This window comes from Dipodomys merriami, unplaced genomic scaffold (genome assembly GCF_024711535.1).
Source record: "Dipodomys merriami isolate MVZ:Mamm:240054 unplaced genomic scaffold, mDipMer1.0.p SCAF_92, whole genome shotgun sequence".
Classification (NCBI taxonomy): domain Eukaryota; kingdom Metazoa; phylum Chordata; class Mammalia; order Rodentia; family Heteromyidae; genus Dipodomys; species Dipodomys merriami.
The window spans coordinates 3,411,602-3,430,628 of NW_027206535.1; the positions used below are offsets into that span (position 1 = coordinate 3,411,602).

At 46.1% G+C, this 19,027-nt stretch overlaps 3 protein-coding genes across 5 annotated transcripts in view; 1 reads left to right on the plus strand and 2 right to left on the minus strand.

Moving 5' to 3' along the window:
* Rab13 (RAB13, member RAS oncogene family) lies at nt 1-4,632 on the minus strand. Of its 3 annotated transcripts, none has more exons than XM_070013753.1 (8): nt 4,366-4,632; nt 2,849-2,909; nt 1,755-1,815; nt 1,209-1,286; nt 1,024-1,113; nt 836-901; nt 680-733; nt 1-527 (listed from the first exon to the last, which is right to left on the minus strand). In XM_070013753.1, exons 1-8 carry the CDS (start codon nt 4,487-4,489, stop codon nt 450-452), a joined length of 612 nt encoding a protein of 203 aa, XP_069869854.1. In that variant the 5' UTR covers nt 4,490-4,632; the 3' UTR covers nt 1-449. The 3 variants fall into 3 exon arrangements, with proteins under 3 accessions (XP_069869854.1, XP_069869852.1, XP_069869853.1); XM_070013751.1 differs by having other exon boundaries at nt 684-733; nt 4,366-4,592; XM_070013752.1 differs by having other exon boundaries at nt 443-527; nt 657-733; nt 4,366-4,613.
* A 5,766-nt stretch (nt 4,633-10,398) lies between these two features.
* Rps27 (ribosomal protein S27) lies at nt 10,399-11,968 on the plus strand. Its single transcript, XM_070013928.1, has 4 exons — nt 10,399-10,456; nt 10,769-10,877; nt 11,183-11,293; nt 11,882-11,968. The coding sequence occupies exons 1-4, from the start codon at nt 10,451-10,453 to the stop codon at nt 11,908-11,910; spliced, it is 255 nt and encodes an 84-aa protein (XP_069870029.1). The 5' UTR covers nt 10,399-10,450; the 3' UTR covers nt 11,911-11,968.
* A 138-nt stretch (nt 11,969-12,106) lies between these two features.
* The window catches only part of Nup210l (nucleoporin 210 like), a 91,147-nt gene continuing 84,226 nt past the window's right edge, over nt 12,107-19,027 (minus strand). The window contains exons 35-40 of the mRNA XM_070013824.1: nt 17,970-18,119; nt 16,969-17,216; nt 15,707-15,911; nt 13,264-13,368; nt 12,509-12,583; nt 12,107-12,427 (exon numbers count right to left, since the gene is read on the minus strand). Of these exons, the coding sequence (XP_069869925.1) occupies nt 12,324-12,427; nt 12,509-12,583; nt 13,264-13,368; nt 15,707-15,911; nt 16,969-17,216; nt 17,970-18,119 (887 nt within the window). The 3' untranslated portion in view covers nt 12,107-12,323. The remainder of the gene's footprint in view (nt 12,428-12,508; nt 12,584-13,263; nt 13,369-15,706; nt 15,912-16,968; nt 17,217-17,969; nt 18,120-19,027) is intronic.

Below are 19,027 nucleotides of genomic sequence, written 5' to 3' on the forward strand. Positions count from 1 at the left end.
TCATTTGTGCAAATAGTGGTCTTTAATACTAAGAAAGACCATGCAAAGTGACAAACCTTCTGAGATTGGCAGCCTGACCCAGGAACCTAACACCTGAATCTAGTAACACAATAAATCAATATATTACATTAATGTTAGACACCTGCAAACAAAACAAAAAACCAACAACCCAAAGAAGGGTCTAAGACTTGGGGCCATCTTTTCTCTGTTCCCTCTTCTTTCTTCTTCTACCTTCTCTACCATCTTTCACTTTCTTGATCCTTTCGCCTCTGTCTCCCTGCCCCTGCATTCCTTTTCTCCCTTTTTCCATTTTTGGTTCTCATTCTCCACACCACCTACTGCTCTATCCATCCAATTCCACCAATATTTCTGTCCTGTGCAGCCCCACCTCAGCCCCGCCTCCCTCAGGTTGAGCCTCCAGGCTCAGGGTAGGAGGCAAAGAAAAGACCTCAGCCCAGGGAGCACTTGCTGGCGTTCTTCTTGTCACAGGATTTTAGGTCAGTGTTGGAGGGCTTGTTGCTGTTTCCCTGCGGGCAAAAAGAGCAGGTTACGGTGTGAAAGGCTCCTTGGGGGTATGAGGCTATAAGCCGAAGTTGACCCACATGGGAAGCCTTAGCACTGATTTCCTCCTCCGTTTTTACTCCTATTAGTGGTACCTGGCTCAGTAGAACCAACTCACCGACCTCCGGCCTCCTGACTTAAGCAAGATATCCCGGGCCAGGGAACGAAAAGCCTAAATGAGAGATTATTCAGAATGGATCAGAGAGAAGGATCAATCTATCTCAAAATAGTCCATCTCTTGGGGGGTGGGGGTGGGGAGGAAGGTGAGTCTCACCTCATCCACATTCATGCTAGATTTGGCACTTGTTTCGAAGAATCGGATTCCATGTTCTCGGGCCAACTGTAGGGGGTGAAGTAGGAAGGACAGCATTGGATAAAGGGCAGCAGCAAAGGCCTCTCCAATTGGACCTCATGTACATTCTCCCAGCCCTGCTGCAGAGCATCATCCAGCCTGGCCCTCACCTTACTGGCCTGCTCCTTCTGCACTTTCCTCTTGGCCTCCATGTCACACTTGTTCCCCAGTAGGAGGCGCTCCACCCCAGCAGAGGCATTCTGGGAGCAGAAGGGTAAGACAAAAAAGTTGGATCCTGGCCTTCTCCTCCTACAGTGTTGACTCAGTTCCTCCATCTCTTCTGGAGGGTCCTTACCTCTTTGATGCTTTTCATCCAGTTCTGGATATTCTCAAAGGATTTCTCATCTGTGATGTCATATACTAGGATAATGCCCTGGGGGATAGGGAAGTTTACCTTAGACCACAGTCCTATTTAGGTTTCTCACTACCTTCTAGGTGACCCAGCAAATCCCACTCCCAGGCTAAACATAAGCTATATGTATTCTTTGCAACTCATACTGTGCCTCCATTTTTACCTGCCCCAACACTTGACCCTTCTGTACTCAAAAAACAAATTCTAAGCCAGACACTGGTGCTCACACCTGTAAACCTAGCTACTCAGGAAGCTGAGATCTGAGGATTATAGTACCAATCTACCCCAGGCAGGACAGTCTGTGAGACACTTAACCTCTAATAAACTACCCAAAAGCCAGAAGTGGAGCTGTAGCTCAAGTGGTAGAGCACTAGCCTTGAGCACAAAAGTTAGAGCCCAGGCCTCTGAGTTCAAGCCCCAGAACTGGCAAAAACAAAAACTAATTCTAATCCCAAGTCCTCAGCAATTGTCTAGACCCACACTTCATACCATAGCTCCACGGTAATAGGCAGTAGTTATCGTCTTGAATCGCTCCTGGCCAGCTGTGTCCCTGAAGAAGAAGTTTCCATGGGATGGGATAGAGGAAAGGGGTCTCTCCAAGCATAAAATTCCTTCCCTAAGAATTTCAGCTTTTACAACATAGTGGGGCTGAAAGACCAGAATCAGGAAATGGTAAAGGAGGAAGAGGATGAAAGACATTTGGGTTGCTATTGAGAGATGGTAGAGGACCAAACAACAGGATGTCTTTTGTTTACTCATTGAATGCTTACTCTGTGCCAAGCATGCTTAAAAGTAGCATTTTTTTATGTGCATATATCATGTTGTCCAGAACTCACCCTATGCCAGCAAGTCTTGTTTTATTTTCCATTTCCCAGTGAGGAAAGAGATTTGGAGAAAGTGGATAATTACTATAAATCAGAGCCTGGATCTGAACCCCTATCTGCTCTTATCTATAATACAATTTCTCCGCTAAACCCTTGAATATCTTCAGGGTCTCCAACTTCCTTGTGTAGTTTAGTCAAACCTCTATACCTGGCCTTGTAACCACTATAATTTAGAGATATCAATAGTATTGGAGTCAAATCTTAATTATTTTTGCCCTGTTTCTACACGGTAGCTCAACAGACATTTGCTTTCAAGTTCAGAGAATGATTTGACCCTGAGGGAATCAACAGTTACAAATCAGCTTAAAATGGCTGGGAGAACAGGAAGAGAGATGGAAGGACAGCTGACTAAGCAAATAAATGAAGAGTGGTGGTAGAAAGCGGTCACAGGGAAAGCAGGACAAGCGAAGCAAAATAGAAACAACGGGTTGTAGGCTGGGAAGGTGGCTTAGTGGTAGAGTGCTTGCCTAGCATACAGCAAGCCCTGGGTTCGACTCCTCAGTACCACATAAACAGAAAAAGCTGGAGTGGTGCTGTAGCTCAAGGAGTAGAGCGTGAGCCTTGAGCGAAAGAAGCTCAGGGACACTGCCCAGGCCCTGAGTTCAAGCACCAGGACTGGCACAAAAAAAGGGGGGGGCGGTAAATGGGGAAGGCTGGCTAGGTGTGTGTATGGACATGGGGAGGGAAGTGTGTACTCACCAGACTTGAAGTTTGATCTTCTTCCCCTCCACATCCACAGTACGTATCTTGAAATCAATTCCTAGGGGGGAAATGTATGCACCGAAGTCCAGATGAGTGTATGTATGCATAGAAGAGCATGGTGGGAGAGACCAGAGGCAGCGCCTCTGGTACTTGGGGAAGCAACTTGGTTGGAAGTGGACATTTAGGAGGCTTTTTCTCAAAGCTGTATTTATATAGCAAGCATAATGTTTTTACTTTATGTACCCCTTCCCCCCCACCAGGTATAAATTCTGCAAGGAGCATAAGGCTAGGCCAGCTGACAATTCTTAGGCTTCAGCCTCTATCTCCTCCCAAATATTATTTTCACATTCCTTATTCCTCTCTCCTTCTGTTTTCATAGAACCTGTCGGTACTCACTACCCTCCTGGCATTATGGGGTAATGAGTAAGAGAAAAGGGCCGATGCTTGTGGCTCACATCTGTAATCCTAGTTACTCAGGAGGCTGAGATCTGAGGATCGAGGTTCAAAGCAACCCAGGCAGGAAGTCCATAAAACGATCTCCAATTGACTGCCAAAAAGTTAGAAGTGGCTTTGTGGTTCAAGTGGTAGTACATTAGTCTTGAGCACAAAAACTCAGGAACAGTGCCCAAGATCAGACTTTGAGCCCCAAGACACACACACACACACACACACACACACACACACACACACACACACACACACACACACACACACACACACACACACACACACACACACACACACACACACACCACAGCGACACACACACCACAGCGAATAAGGGAAAAGGTAGTTGGCCAGTCTTTGCCAACTAACTAGTGATCCACTTGGAATTAAGATTCACCAGGATTCCTCCTGAGTCTGGGGTATGAGAGAGGGATAGATTTCCTTTCTCTTTGTAACCAGAATTATTTTGAGGCTCTCCTGGTCTTATTTCCCAGGCCAGAGGAGATAAAGAAAAATGAGAGGAAGAGAGGAGACACAGCACTAAGCAGAAACACTTAGGAACCTCCTCTGAGCCTGCTGGGGGATCCAGAGAAAAGGATGAGTCACCAGAGGGATGACTCAGAGACCCCAAAAGTCCCCTCATTCCCAGCAACAGGCGAATGCATATTCATGATCACAGTCAAACAGCCACCCCCATCCCCAGATACCCAGCCACACAGTTCCACCTTCCCTCCCAAAACCCTGTAGAGGGGAGGGAACCTGGGAAACAGATCTGAAGGTGAGGGGATGCAAGGAGCAAGCTAGCGGAACAGAAAGAATTGGCCAGCAGAAGTGAGGACAGCTGTTGGTAGAGGGAGGCAGGAATGGTTTGAAGAGCAGATGGAGAGCCCTAGGTGAACAGTTAGGGGAGGGAGCCTCAGAGAGGTCACAGGTTAGAGACCAGTATTGGGGGGGGGGGCGTCGAGCCAGAGGTCAGGGGCTGGAGTTAGAAGTGATTTTCCAAGAGGACAGAAAAGCAGAGTCCCTAAGTAAGGTGCAGGGGGAATCGGAGGTCAGTGTGGTCTCACCAATGGTGGAGATGTAGGTGCTGTTGAAGTTGTCCTCTGCAAAGCGAATGATCAGACAAGTTTTGCCCACCCCCGAGTCCCCGATCAGCAGCAACTTGAAGAGGTGGTCGTAGGCTTTGGCCATGGCGGACACTGGGGGCTTCGGGGAGAGGGGTGGGGAAGGGCTCGGCACTGGTTGGAGGAGGAATGGGAGGGTTGGCGGACCGAGTGGGCCCCGAGCCCAGGCCAGGAAGAAGTTTCCCTCCCTCTCCGCCCTAGCTCCGGGAAAGAGAGAGGCGGCAACTCCTGCCGACTCCGCCCCCTCCCGCCGGCGAGGCGAGGGCCGGGCCGGGCCCCGGGTCCTCCGGCTCCGGTCCTTCCCGGCCCGGGCCCTGCTACCTGCCGAGAGCTTGCGGTTCCTCTCGGGTCGTTCCTGTCAGTTCTTCTGGCTGGAGAGACTGGGGAGAAGGGAAGCCCAGGGCTAACCAAACGACCGGGAAAAGAGATTTCTTTTTTTAATTAGGGGAAGGGCAAAGAATTTGGACTCAGAGGGTGGAGGTTGGGGCTGGCACTGGAAAGTCATCAAAAGCAGAAGCTGGGTTTTCAAGGTCGCTCAGAAGCCTTCCCGAGGCCGGGCCACAGGTCCTGGAACCCTAGTGTTGGGTGTTCTCACGCCCTCAGTTTTATGGACTCCAGCTCCCTTTGGAAAGAGCGGGAGCCCAGAAGTGGCAAGTGATTTACTGGGCACATCTGCCCCCTGGTGGAACACAGTGAACATTAGTTATAGTTAGAAGCTAGTTATAAATCAGCCCACCCGCTACACCCCCAAAACAAACTACACACAGCCTTCCTCCCTGTATCTCCTCTTCCCCATTATGGTTCTTCAGTCCGAAGAGTTTTCGTTTTGAGGCCTTCTGGTGTGTGATTTTTCTTTTTTGATCAGATAGCTCAAGAACACAGAGATTGGGATTTAAGCATTCTTTTTTTTTTTTTCTTTTTACTTATGTGGTGCTGAGGAATCGAACCCAGGGCCTCAGGCATGCAAGGCAAGCGCTCTACCACTGAGCCACCTTCCCAGCCCCTAAGCATTCTTTATGTCGATATATATGCATATATATATATGTATGAATGAACATCGCTTGTAAATGGTAATGGGACAGTGTGTCTGGCATCTTGCTATTCAAAATGGTCTGGGAAAGTTGAGATTTAGCAACTTAGACTCTTAAGTATAGACAACATTGCTATAAAGAAACAGAATTTTTATCTTGACCTTTGGAAAACATTATTCAAAGTAACCTTGCTTTCTTTTTTTAATATTTTATTACATTTAAGTTGTTGTACAGGGGGCTGGGAATGTGGCTCAGTGGTAGAGCTTTGCATGCTTTGCATGCATGAGGCCCTGGGTTCGATTCCTCAGCACCACATAAGCAGAAAAAGCTGGAAGTGGGGCCGAGGCTCAAGTGGTAGAGCGCTAGTCTACAGCTGAAGAGCTGAGGGACAGCGCCCAGGCCCAGAGTTCAGGTCCCATGACTGACAAAAAAAAAAGTAGTTGTACAAAGGAGGTGCCATTTAACAAAGCAGCTTATGAATATAATGTATCTTGATTATTGATTGTATAGGTCCCATCAGTGTCACCCTCCCCCCATTGGCCTACCCCTTCCTTTACTTTTCCTAATTTTGTGGTATATACGATGAAATTCTGACTGTATTTTTCTCCCCATATGCTTTTCTAAAGATATGTCTCTATCATAAAAATGTGTACTAGTTATGAGAAAGCATCTTTTGTCAGTTTACTTTGTTACCTATGACCATGTTTTGTTTCCTCCTTTTTTTTTTTTTTTTTTTTTTGCGAATCCTGGGGCTTGAACTTAGGGCCTAGCCCTGTCCCTGAGCCTGTTTGTACTCAAGGCTAGTGCTCTCTACCACTTGAGCCACAATACCACTTCTGGCTTTTTCTGAGTAGTTTATTAGAGATAAGAATCTCACTGTCCTGCCCTCACTGGCTTTGACCTGGTGATTCTCAGATCTGTCTTCTGAATAGTTAAGATTACAGGCATGAGCCACCAGTGCCTGGCTTTTTCTTTTTTTGTGCCATCTGCAGGGCCTGAACTCAGGGCCTGGACATTGCCACTGAGCTTTTTTTGCTCAAGGCTAGTGCTCTACCATTTGGAGCTATATAGCTCAAAGGTTTTTAGGTGGTTAAATGGAATAAGACTTTCATGGAGGGCTAGTGGCTCAGTGGTAGAGCGCTTGCCTTGCATGCATGAGGTCCTGGGTTCTATTCCTCAGCACCACATAAGCAAAAAAAAAAAAAAGCCGGAAGTGGTGCTATGGCTCAAGTGGTAGAGTGTTAGCCTTGAGTTGAAGAGCTGAGGGACAGCGCCCAGACCCAGAGCTCAGGCCCCATGACTGGCAAAACAAAACAAAACAAAAAAAACTTTCCTGGACTTTCCTGCAGGTCTGGCTTCAAATTGTGATCCTCAGAGCTCAGCCTCCTCAGTAGTTAGGATTGCAGGCATGAGCCACAGGTGCCCAGCTTTGTTTTGCTTTGACAATTGGAACTCAGGGCTGCCCCTTTTTTACACAAGTCCTCTATCACATGAGTCACACCTCCAGTTCTTTATATCCATGTTCCCCTCTTCTCAGTAACAGCTATTCAGTTCCTTAGTTCCTGGATTCAAGGGGTCTCCTGGCCTCCACTTCCCTAGCTGCTGGGACTACAAATGTGTATCACAGCTCAATTCTATTTTTCCCCAGTCCTAAGCATCCACCTAGGGCCTTGTGCCTGTTAGGCAAGCACTCTACCACTGAGCTATGTGCCCAAGCCTCAGTTGTCGGTCGTGGGGCTTGAACTCTGGGTCTGGGCGCTGTCCCTCAGCTCTTCAGCTCAAGGCGAGCGCTCTACCACTTGAGCTACAGCGCCACTTCCGGTTTTCTGGTGGTTTTATTGGAGATAGGAGTCTCACGGTCTCACCTGCCCGGGCTGGCTTTGAACCGCGATCCTCAGATCTCAGCCTCCTGAGTAGCTAGGATTACAGGCGTGAGCCACCAGCGCCCGGCTTCTCTCCTATCTTTTACCTCAATTCCTTCCAAATTTTTCCTCCTTGACACAACCATGTTTCACCTGTCCCTTAAGTACTCAGTATAGTCAGGCGCTGATGGCTCATGCCTATAATCCTAAATACTTAGAAGACTGAGATTTGAGGATTATAGTACAGACAAAACCATGAGACTCCTTTTTTTGTTGTTGTTGTTGTTAGTTGTGGGGCCTGAAATCTGGGCCTGGGCACTGTCCCTCAGTTCTTCAGCTCAAGGCTAGCACTCTACCACTTGAGCCACATTGCCACTTCCAGCTTTTCATGCTTATATGGTGCTGAGGAATCAAACCCAGGGACGCATGCATGGGAGGCAAGCACTCTACCACTGAGCTGCCTTCTTAGTCCCACCGTGAGACTCTTATTTCCAATTAACTAGCAAAAAACCAGAAACGAGAACATGGCTCAAATGGTAGAGCACCAGCCTTCAATAGAAAAGCTAAGCAGGGGGCTGGGAAGTTGGCTCAGTGGTAGAGTGCTGGCCTCACATGCATGAGGCCCTGGGTTCGATTCCTCAGCACCACATAGGCAGAAAAAAGCTGGAAGTGGTGCTGTGGCTCAAGTGATAGGGTGCTAGCCTTGAGCTGAAGAGCTGAGGGACAGCACCCAGGCTCAGAGTTCAGCCCTGATGACTGACCAAAAAAAAAAAAAAAGCTAAGCAAGAGCACAAGGACACACACACACACACACACACACACACAATTGTTCAGTTACCATGAATTATTCTGATAAAAGTTATAAAAGTCTTTTTCTTTCTATCTTTCTATCTGCTTGGGTCTGGATTTTGCACTTCCAGCAATATATTATTGTTCTATTTACCTCTCTCTAAGACTTAGGCTGGTGTATACCTGCTTTTATTGTAACTCCAATAAGATCCTCCCCTAGGCTTTCAAATCATAGGTAACTACTGACTTACTCTTTCAACTATGCCAGACTCATTCTAGCCTTGCAGCATAAGATCTTTGCATGGCTAGTTTCTTTCAGACTTTAGTCTTAATATGTGTGTGTGCCAGTAATAGGGCTTGAATTATCAGCCGGAGTGTTGTACCTGAACTCTTTTTGCTTAGGGCTAGCTTGAACCACAAGGGGTGGTTGAACCACAGCTCCAGCCTTTTTTTTTTTTTTTTTTCAGTCCTGGGGTGTGAACTCAGGGCTTGGACACTGTCCCTGAGCTGCTTTCACCCAAGGCTAGCACTCTACTGCTTGAGCCACAGTGCCACTTGCAGTGTTTTCTGTTTATGTGTAGTGAGGAGTTTCATGCATGCTAGGCACGCTAGGCCACATTCCCAGCTCCACTTCAGCTTTTTGTGGTTAATTAGAGAGTCTCAAGGATTTCTGTCCTGGCTGGCTTTGAAATAGAATCCTCAGATCTCAGCCTCTTAAGAGGCTAGCATTATAGGCTTGTGCTCCCAGTGCTGGCTTCAAACCACATTATTATTATTATTATTATTATTATTATTATTATTATTATTATTATTATTATTTGGGGGGGATCCAGTTGTGGGGCCTGAACTCTGGGCCTGGGCGCTGTCCCTCAGCTCTTCAGCTCAAGGCTAGTGCTCTACCACTTGAGCCACAGTGCCACTTCCGGCTTTTTTCTTTTTGCTTATGTGGTGCTGAGGAATTGAACCCAGGGCCTCATGCATGCAAGGCAAGCACTCTACCACTGAGCCACCTTCCCAGACCCTCTTATCATTATTTTCTTGTTGGTCATGGAACTTGAACTCTGGACCTGGACACTGTCCCAGCGCTCTTCAGTTCAAGGTGAGCACTCAACCACTTGAGCCACACGGCTACTTGGTTACTTTCTGTTTTCTGGTGGTTAATTGGAGATAAGAGTCTCATGGACTGGGAAGGTGGTTCAGAGTTCAGGCCCTCAGACTGACAAAAAAAAAAAAAGTCTCATGGACTTTCCTGCCCTGGCTGACTTTGAATCGCGATCCTCAGATCTCAGCCTCCTGAATAGCTAGGATTATAGGCAAGAGCCACCAGCACCCAGCTCCATGATCCAGGCTACCACATAACCAGCTCTACTTGTTTTTTTTTTTTTTTTTTTTTTTTTGTCGGTCGTGGGGCTTGAACTCTGGGCCTGGGCGCTGTCCCTCAGCTCTTCAGCTCAAGGCGAGCCCTCTACCACTTGAGCTACAGCGCCACTTCCGGTTTTCTGGTGGTTTATTGGAGATAGGAGTCTCACGGTCTCTCCTGCCCGGGCTGGCTTTGAACCGCGATCCTCAGATCTCAGCCTCCTGAGTAGCTAGGATTACAGGCGTGAGCCACCAGCGCCCGGCCTTCTACTTGTTTTTTTTTTTAAGTGGTTAAATGGAGATGAGTCTCAGTCAACTTTCTCATTCAAACTGGCTTTGAACTCGGATTCTCAAATCTCAGCCTTGTGAGTAGCTAGCATTACAGGTGTGAGGCTTATCCATGATTATTAAGTGGCACACACACACACACACACACGTATATACAGTCGGTCCTGGGCGCTGTCCCTCAGCTCTTAAGCTCAAGGCTAGCATCTTAAAACTTGGGCTTTTTTCTGCTTATGTGGTGCTGAGTGAGGAATCAAACCCAGAGCTCATGCATGCGAGGCAAGCGCTCTACCACTGAGCCACCTTCCCAGCCCTAATAGAATACTAAATAGACTATTTACATGCAGAATTACTAAATAGTAAGCAATATCGGTAATTGAAAAATAAAACAAGTCCTCGATATGGCGCGGTCTTGTGTCGGTTGCCTCGGCTGCTCCGTTTACCAGGCTTCAGCCAGTGTGCCTTAACCCCTCGAAGGAGCTCAATACGGGACTCACAACATGGCGACGCCTCATCTGCGAAGCGACCACCATCGATCCCTTCTGCAAATGGCGGCCCCGCCACGCCCCACTCCGACGAGGTTCTGACCTTCCCAACATGGCGGGGCAAGCTCGTTACGCCACTTCCGGTGAGAGTCCCTATATAAGGGGCAGGATTTCCGCTTTCGCTCCTTTCCGGCGGTGACGACCTCCTCCCGAGAACATGCCTGTGAGTGCCCTGGGCGAGGTTTCGGCTAAGTGCTCCTTCTGTGGTGCTCGTGCCCCTCCTTACGCTGGTTTTGGGTCCTGGAGCAGCCCCATTTATAGACTCGCTGCACTTCTTAGGGCGTTTAACTCCAGGAGCCGCTGCGGCCGAGGGCCACCCGTATTGACGGGGGCGGGGAGGAGATAAGATGGCGGCCCAGCTGCGCAGACGCCAGGGGCGGCGAGGGGCGACTTTCCCCCGGTGTGTGACCGTAGGAACTTTTTATTTCCCTCCTTTCTCCGTTGCTTTCTAAATCTCCGCGCTCCTGCCTCCTAGCTCGCAAAGGATCTCCTTCATCCCTCTCCTGAAGAGGAGAAGAGGAAACACAAGAAGAAGCGCCTGGTGCAGAGCCCCAATTCCTACTTCATGGATGTGAAATGCCCAGGTAAGTTGACTGGCCGGACAGTGGGAAAGCAACGGGGACCAGTTGAAGTGTCACTTGTGCTTTATCCTTAAAGCAACTTGTCAGCCTGCGTTCGTAGTCTGTAAAATAGATACACTGCTACTCCTGATTTATGAAAGTTAAAATGTATGTGACTAGTAACGTGCAGTTTTTGGAGTGTTTGGAGTTAATGATTCCCCATCGAAGTCTCCATATTCCACAGGAAACACCAGTGGGACGAGTTAGAAATGATTAGGGGTGGCCATTGAAAACTATTAACCTTTCACTGCTTGACTATATTTTTCTAGGATGCTATAAAATCACCACGGTCTTTAGCCATGCACAAACAGTAGTTTTGTGTGTTGGTTGCTCTACTGTCCTCTGCCAGCCTACAGGAGGAAAAGCAAGGCTTACAGAAGGTAAATGGTCTAAATGATGCTGTGGTTTTTGTTTTTGTTAAAGACCCTTTCAGGGTTATGGCCTGGCTGCTGTCCCTGAGTACATTTGTGCTCAAAGCCATAGCTCCACTTCTGGCCTTTTGGTATTAATTGGAGATTAAGAGCCTCAGGCTTAACTGCCCAGGTTGGCCTTGAACTGTGACTCTCAGATCTTAGTCTCTTGAGTAGATACAATTAAAGCTGTGAGTCATTGGTGGCCTTCCCAGGTGGTGCTTTTTGTCCTAGAATTCCTTAGTGAGAAATCTTATACATGTAACTGTAGACTGACTTGTAAAGAAGGTGTTTCCTGTCTTTTATACAAATAGGCATTATCAAAATAGTATGCTAGTGTGTCAGCACTGTTGAGTAAAGCTAGGATTGATGGGTTTTGATTAAATGGTTTCTAATAGGCTCAGGCAAATAGGAAATGGTATATAGATAAATAAGGTATAGCTAGTGGAGTTGGAAAATGAGTACCTTACTGTGGCATGTAATTTTGTGGAGGTGGGTGAGGCAATGGGGAGGGTAGATAGGTGGAAGTCATGTAACCTTTGTACTTTTTCCTTCCAGGATGTTCCTTCAGAAGGAAGCAGCACTAAAAGCACCGTGAACCAAGATGAATGGGAAACCGTCCCAATAAACACATTTTGGATATATCATGTTCATTGTCTTGTTTAACTGCTTAGGAACTTCCTGCCTCAAGTATTCAGGGGCAACCAGAAGAGAAGAATGCTAGTCTTTTGAGGCAAGTAAGTGGCCAAGTAACTTCAAAAAAGTCTATTTGGGACCTTAAGGTTCTAGATAAAGTTTATTTGTGATTTGTTTTCCTAATATTAAGAACTGTTCATCTTTAAAACAATCCAACAAAGTTAACAAAAAGCCCTCACATCCTTTATTTACACTTTTCAACAGCCTTTAGAGAATTAGTATAGTTTGCTGCTAGGCTTCTCCTTGTTTAGAGCTCGAAACTTCCCATTTTCCTGCGTTTATGGGTGACTTGTCCAAGTACACATTAATACCTTCTTGTCCATAGCCAATGCTGTAGTCGGCTCTGGCCTGCTGGGGGCTGTGCACTCAGGAAAGGAGAGGAGGGAGGACATGTGGTAGTATAAGAACCTAGAGATAAAGAGGGAATGGAAATAATGACTTGTAAGTAAAGATGTATCTGAGCTCAAAGATGAGGACAGTGGCTGTTACCTTGTTGTGTTGCTCCTATAGTTGGTACATAAACAACTGGAACAGTCTGTATCTTATTTAGAACAGCACTATATGCTGGAAAAGGGAGATGTAACAAAGAACCATTAAGAATTTGAGTAAAGTCCTTTATAAACCCAGGTTTAGGATAAAAGGTAATGACTCAATTCACTTCACTGTGTCTATTCTACTATCCAAGGATTGTACCTGAGGCCTTTTTTTCCTTGTTATTCCCTTAATATAGGGAATATAGGCATCTGTAGTAATTAGATATAATTGGAAGTATATAGGATGTACACAGACGTAAGCATTAAGTGGAACCACTGAATTATAAAAGGTGCTTGAGTGTGGACTTTGGCTATCTTAAGTCCTCCAATACTGGGGGGAATTACAATTGAGTGGCAGTACACTACTAATGGGAAATTTCAGTTCAACTTAAAGATAAAAGCACAGGTGAGACTATTGGCGGGCAATAGTGATATGTTATATTGCTTGACTCCTTAGCCATGGATTGGAACAACAGTACCTGTTTTTCTCAAGGTTTATTAGTAGGAGTTTCCACTATTCATAGTTTGCTATACTCAGTTTATTACTTTTGGTAAAGAAGTAATGGGTGAGCTAGGGAGGCTATAGCTCGGTGTCATTTCCTTTTCATAAATTAGGCATGATAAACAGCTAATTTTCATCCTCAGTTTGTGCAATAAAATGAAGTCAATTTCCAAGTCAAAGTCCACGGTGCAGACATAAGGACTCCTTACCTAGAAAGATGAAAGCTGTTGATGCCAACACCACAAAGAGGGTAAAGAGGAGGATCTGGTAAGAACCAACGAACCGCTTGAAGACACCTGGATTTGCACAATGATCTACACATTGGATATAACCGAAAAGTTATTTTGTAAGACAAAGCAGATGCTGCATTTGAGGACATGGTCATAAGAATAAACTGGGTGTGGGTGGTTCATGCTATAATTCTCAGAATGAGGTTCTTGGTTAGAAGCCAGCCTGGCCAGGAAAGTCCATGTGAGTCCATTTAACTAATAACGTTAAGCTGTGGCTCAAGTGGTAGAGCACCACCCTTAAGCAGAAAATGGTAAGAGGCAGCACCCACACCTTTAATTCAAGTCCCCACCCCCCCAAAAAAAATGCCAACCTAGGTATACATCTATTAAGTGAAATTTTGAGATATAATGATCAGAACATGAGTATGGCATCTGGAGTATTTGTAGCATTCTTCTGACAGTATTTGTAGCTTATTTATGTTACTGACTTTATATCTCCCATTAAAGCTTTATGGAGTATGTGTATCCATAGACTCAATATTGTAATATGTCATATATTGAGAATTCTACTGGTAGGACTCTGGAATCCTTTTTGTCTACCTCCTTTTTGGTTCCCAAGATGGGAATCTGGTCTTGTGCATGCTGTGTATGAGCCCTACCACCAAGCTATATTCTTTGTTCTTAGCTCTTAGAAGAAAAGGAAAAGTGCCATCTATACTTGGAAGGGTTAAAACAATACATAAAAAGGGAATGGGGGGGCTGGGAAGGTGGCTCAGTGGTAGAGCGCTTGCCTTGCATGCATGAGGCCCTGGGTTCGATGCCCCCCACATAAGCAAAAAAAAGCTGGAAGTAGTGCTGTGGCTCAAGTGGTAGAGTGCTAGCCTTGAGCTGAAGAGCTGAGGGACAGTGCCCAGGCTCAGAGTTCGGACCCCCAAAAAAAGGGGGGGGACTGGGAATGTAGCTTAGTGCCAAAGTGCTTGCTAACATGTGTGAAGCCCTGAGTTCAAATCCTCAGCACTACATAAACATAAAAAGCCAGAAGTGGGCTGGGATGTAGCTCAGTGGCAAAGCGCTTGCCTAGCAAGTGGCGTCCTGGGTTCGATCCCCAGTACCAAAAAAGAAAAGAAAAAAAAAAAAGCCAGAAGTGGCACTGTGGCTGAAGTGGTAGAATGCAAGCTCAGGGACAGTGCCCAGGCCCTGAGCTCATGCCTGTAATGCTAGCTACGCAGGAGGCTGAGGTCTGAGGATTGTGATTCAGAGCCATCCTGTGCAGGAAAGTCCATGAGACTATCTCCAATTAACCATGTTGCCCCTGAGCCTCTATGCCCAAGGGTAGTGTTCTACCACTTGAGCCACAGCCACTTCTAGTGTCTTTTTTTTTTTTTTTGTCAGTTAAGGGGCTTGAACTTTAGGCCGGTGCTTTCCCTCAGCTCTCTAAGGCTCAGGGTTAGCATTCTACCCTTAAGCCATAACACCACTTTGGGCTTTTTCTGTTTATGTGGTGCTGAGGAGTTGAACCCAGTACTGGGCTACCTTCCCAGTCTACTGGCTTCAGACTGATCCTCAGATCTCAGCCTCGGGTAGCTAGGATTATAGGTGGGAGCCACCGAGGCTAAGATTTTTTTTTTTTGGGTCCAGTCGTGGGGCCTGAACTCTGGGCCTGGGCACTGTCCCTCAGCTCTTCAGCTCAAGGCTAGTGCTCTACCACTTGAGCCACAGTGCCACTTCTGGCTTTTTTCTTTTTGCTTATGTGGTGCTGAGGAATCGAACCCAGGGCCTCATGCATGCAAGGCAAGAGCTCTACCACTGAGCCACCTTCCCAGCCCCAAGGCTAAGATTTGTATATTTTATTTTATTTATTTATTTTTGGGTCCGCTCGTGGGGCCTGAACTCTGGGCCTGGGCGCTGTCCCTCAGCTCAAGGCTAGCACTCTACCACTTGAGCCACAGCGCCACTTCGGCTTTTTTTCTTTTTTGCTTATGTGGTGCTGAGGAATTGAACCAAGGGACTCAGGCATGCATGGCAAGCGCTCTACCACTGAGCCACCTTCCCAGCCCTATTTTATTTTTTTGAGATAGGTCTTTCTGGGTATCCCAAGCTGACATGCTAATCATGGCAGTTCCCTTAGTGTTAGGATTATAGGCCTTTGTCACTATACCTACCTCATAGTATTACTAGCATAAAACCTAGCCATATTCAGTAGTTTTCCCAAGTGATTGTTTTCCATTAGCAAAACTGAATAATAGACTTACCATCCAGATTAAATAGCCTGTGCATGAAAGTGACATTCTTACTGGAAGGAGGGTTGTGGCTCAACTGGTAGAGTGCTAGCCTTGAACAAAAAAGCTCAGGGACAGTGCCCAAGCCCTGAGTTTAAGCCCCAGGACTGGCAAAACTACACATTGGGCATCCCCATACTTACCTTTACTAGATTTATCCTTCATGGCTCTCACTACCACAGCCTCACTTTGTTTGGTGAGTGCACAGGAAATATTAATGAAAACAGGGGATTCCATCTGCTGCAAGGCAGTGAAGTTGACAACTCTTACCAGGTAGATATCCAGGCCTGGTGTGAAGGGAGAGTGCTTGTGGCCCGAGACCTGTAGAAAAGGGGAGCTAGGGAAAACCTTGGAGAAAAGGTAGAAAAAAAATTGAAAGAAGAATCAGTGTATTTGAATTTTATACAGGAATTAAGGTCTATTTCTAGCTATCCAGCTCACAGTTGATTTAAAGTTTAGTCTAACCTGAGTAACCTCAATTGTGAAGGGAACAAGTTTTCATGAGTGCGCGTGCGTGGCAGTACTAGAGCTTGAACTCAGCATCTTCCGCTCCAGCGTTTTCAACTCGTATGTAGCACTCAACTCTCTTGAGTCAAAAACCATCTCTTTCTAGGGGCTGGGAAGGTGGCTCAGTGGTAGAGCGCTTGCCTTACATGCATGAGGCCCTGGGTTCGATTCCTCAGTACCATATAAACAAAAAGAAAAAAGCCGGAACTGGTGCTGTGGCTCCAGTGGTAGAGCACTAGCCTTGAGCTGAAGAACAGAGTTCAGGCCCCACGACCAGACCCCTCCTCCCCCCCCAAAAAACCAAAAACATCCATTTCTAGCTTTTTGCTAGTAAATTGTAGCCCAGTCTTAAGGATTTGTCTGCCCTACTGGCTTCTGCTTGCTGCTATCAGATGTCAGCTTCAGAATAGTTTGCTCACACCTGTAGTCTTAGCTAATCAGGAGACAGATCTAAGCCAGTTATGGCAGAAAAGTCTCACTTCCAGTCAGCAAACTGCTGGAAATACATTTCCAGCTAGCATAGTGCCAGCCTAGTGCAAAAGAAGCTAAGCAAGAGTATAAGACCCTTAGAGTTCTGTCCCTAGGGCATTACACAAAAAAATTCCTCGGGCTGGGAAGATAGCTCAGCGGTAGAGTGCACGCCTAGCATGCACGAGAAGCCCTGGGTTCGATTCCTCAGTACCACACACACAGAAAAAGCCTGAAGTGGGACTGGCTCAAGTGGTAGAGTGCTAGCCTTGAGCCAAAGAAGCTCAGGGACAGTGACCAGGCCCTGAGTTTAAGTCCCAGAACTGGCAGAAAAAAAACCTGGTAATTATTAAATTAGGTAACTTAGTAATTTTAACCATGGAATGAGAATGAATTTCAAATCCCTATTTTGGTATAGAGGGAAACATACCTCTAGGTTTTCAAGAACTCTGTCCACTCCCAATACTTTTATCTCCCCAGTGTCTTTGTGGTTAAGAGTCAGTTCTGACTGGTTAATGTGAAAGGCTGGGATGAAAGGAATGAGGATTCTTTGCATTCCATTCTTGCCACGTTCACTGACCAGTGTTGCCCACCCATAGACTGATGTATCAGCCATACTGAGGGCCTGGAGCAACTCCTCTGATTGTGGACGGACCTTGATAAGGCAGACATAAACCCCTGAAATAAAAAGGAAAATTGGGGGGAAGGGTAGGAGAAAATTGGAGGAAGGGGTAAGAAGGTGGACAAGAAATGTACTCATTACCTTATATAACTGAAACCCCTCTGTATATCACCTTGACAAAAAAAAAAAAACAGCAGGAAAGCCCAGAGGCTTAAAGGAAATGCCAAATTCAAGAGGAAATGTGAATCTCTCTTGAGCTTTCAGTTGTATGAAAACTAACCCAAAGGAAAAAACAATCCCACAGGATGTATAATGGTGCCATTACCACTAAGTCAAAATGCCAAGTAAGATGGTACATACAGGGCAGTGAAGGACTTGAGAGTAATCACTTTTCTATGTAACGGTGTTTGTGTGTGCCTGTGTGTAGCTGATAGGGTCTCATGGTGGGCAAGTACTCTTACCCTAAGCTAAAAGCTTTACTTTCACTAGTTTCAGAATGGGCTATGATTAAAGACCAGTGAGCACTATCCTGCCAGTGCTTTACATTTGACATCTTAATTTTAGGTCAGGTAATTTATATCAAGGCATCTTAAAAGTTATACCCATCTCTGCATTCCACTTGGTAATACTACTCTTGCTTGGAATAGCCTGCAGTTCAGAAACAATCATTTAACAGTGTTGCATGCTGGTGAGATGGTTCAGTCCATTTTGTTCAACAGATTGAACAAAAATGGCCATAGTTTCATGTCAAATAAAACAAGTGATAGTTGTACACATAGGTAAATAAGGAGAAAACTACTGGATCCCACCTTTCTCCATGCTGTAGTCTGAATGAACATGAAAGACTTTACTTGCTGGAATGTCTAGCAAAGTATTACTGAACTGCACATGACACAACATGAGTGTCTCTGGAAGAAGTACTTTTGTAATTGCTGATGCCTGTCTTGGGGTACAGGATCCTAAGGAGCAAAAAGAAATCACTAACCATGTGTAAAGCAATTAGGTCCAGTAGAGCACTACTTACTTGTGGGGCTGATTATGGGAAGATCCTGGTTCAAAGGCCAACTTGAGATCTCATCTCAACCAATAAAAAGTTGGGCACTATATCACATGCCTGCAGTATTAGCTGTGAGGGAACTGTGGCACTGCAGTCTAGTTTTGCCCAGGCAGACATTGAGCCTACATTCAGAAAAAAGGGGAGGCACCAGATGTGGGTGGCTCACAACTGTAAACCTAGTTACTCAGGAGGCTGAGATCTGAAGATGATGGTTTGAAGCCAGCCAATGCAGGAAAATCTGAGACTCAATTAACTACCAGAAAGCCAGAAGTAAAGCTGTGGTTAGGTGGTAGAGTCTTAGCCTTCAGCAAAAAAGCTCAGAGACAATGTCCAGGCCTTGAATTTAAGCCCAGAACCTATATGTATACTGCCCCCACCGTGTGTGTGTGTGTGCGCGCGCTCTGCAGCTTGAACTCAAGGCCTCGGTCTTACCAGGTTTTTTTTTTTAACTGAAGGCTGGCATGCTGCTACTTGAGCCACATCTGTACTTCCAATAGTGTACTTTGAAATAGACATATCTACCACTGGTTAATTGCTACCTTGTACAAGTTCTTGCTCCTAACCATGCTCTTATCTCATCCTTAAGAATGAAGGTAATTACTACAGAATAAGATAAGTGATATAAAATGTATAAAAATTCCTAGCATAGGATCCAGAATCTATTAGGGTTCTGTCCCCTGCCACATACAGGGTGGCCCGCCCTGCCCCCCTCCCCCCCGTCCCTTTATAGGGTCCCACTAGGTAGCCCAGGCTGGAAATTGGTCCTTGTATTGCAGGCATCTGTTACCATGCCTGGATTTGACTCATTTT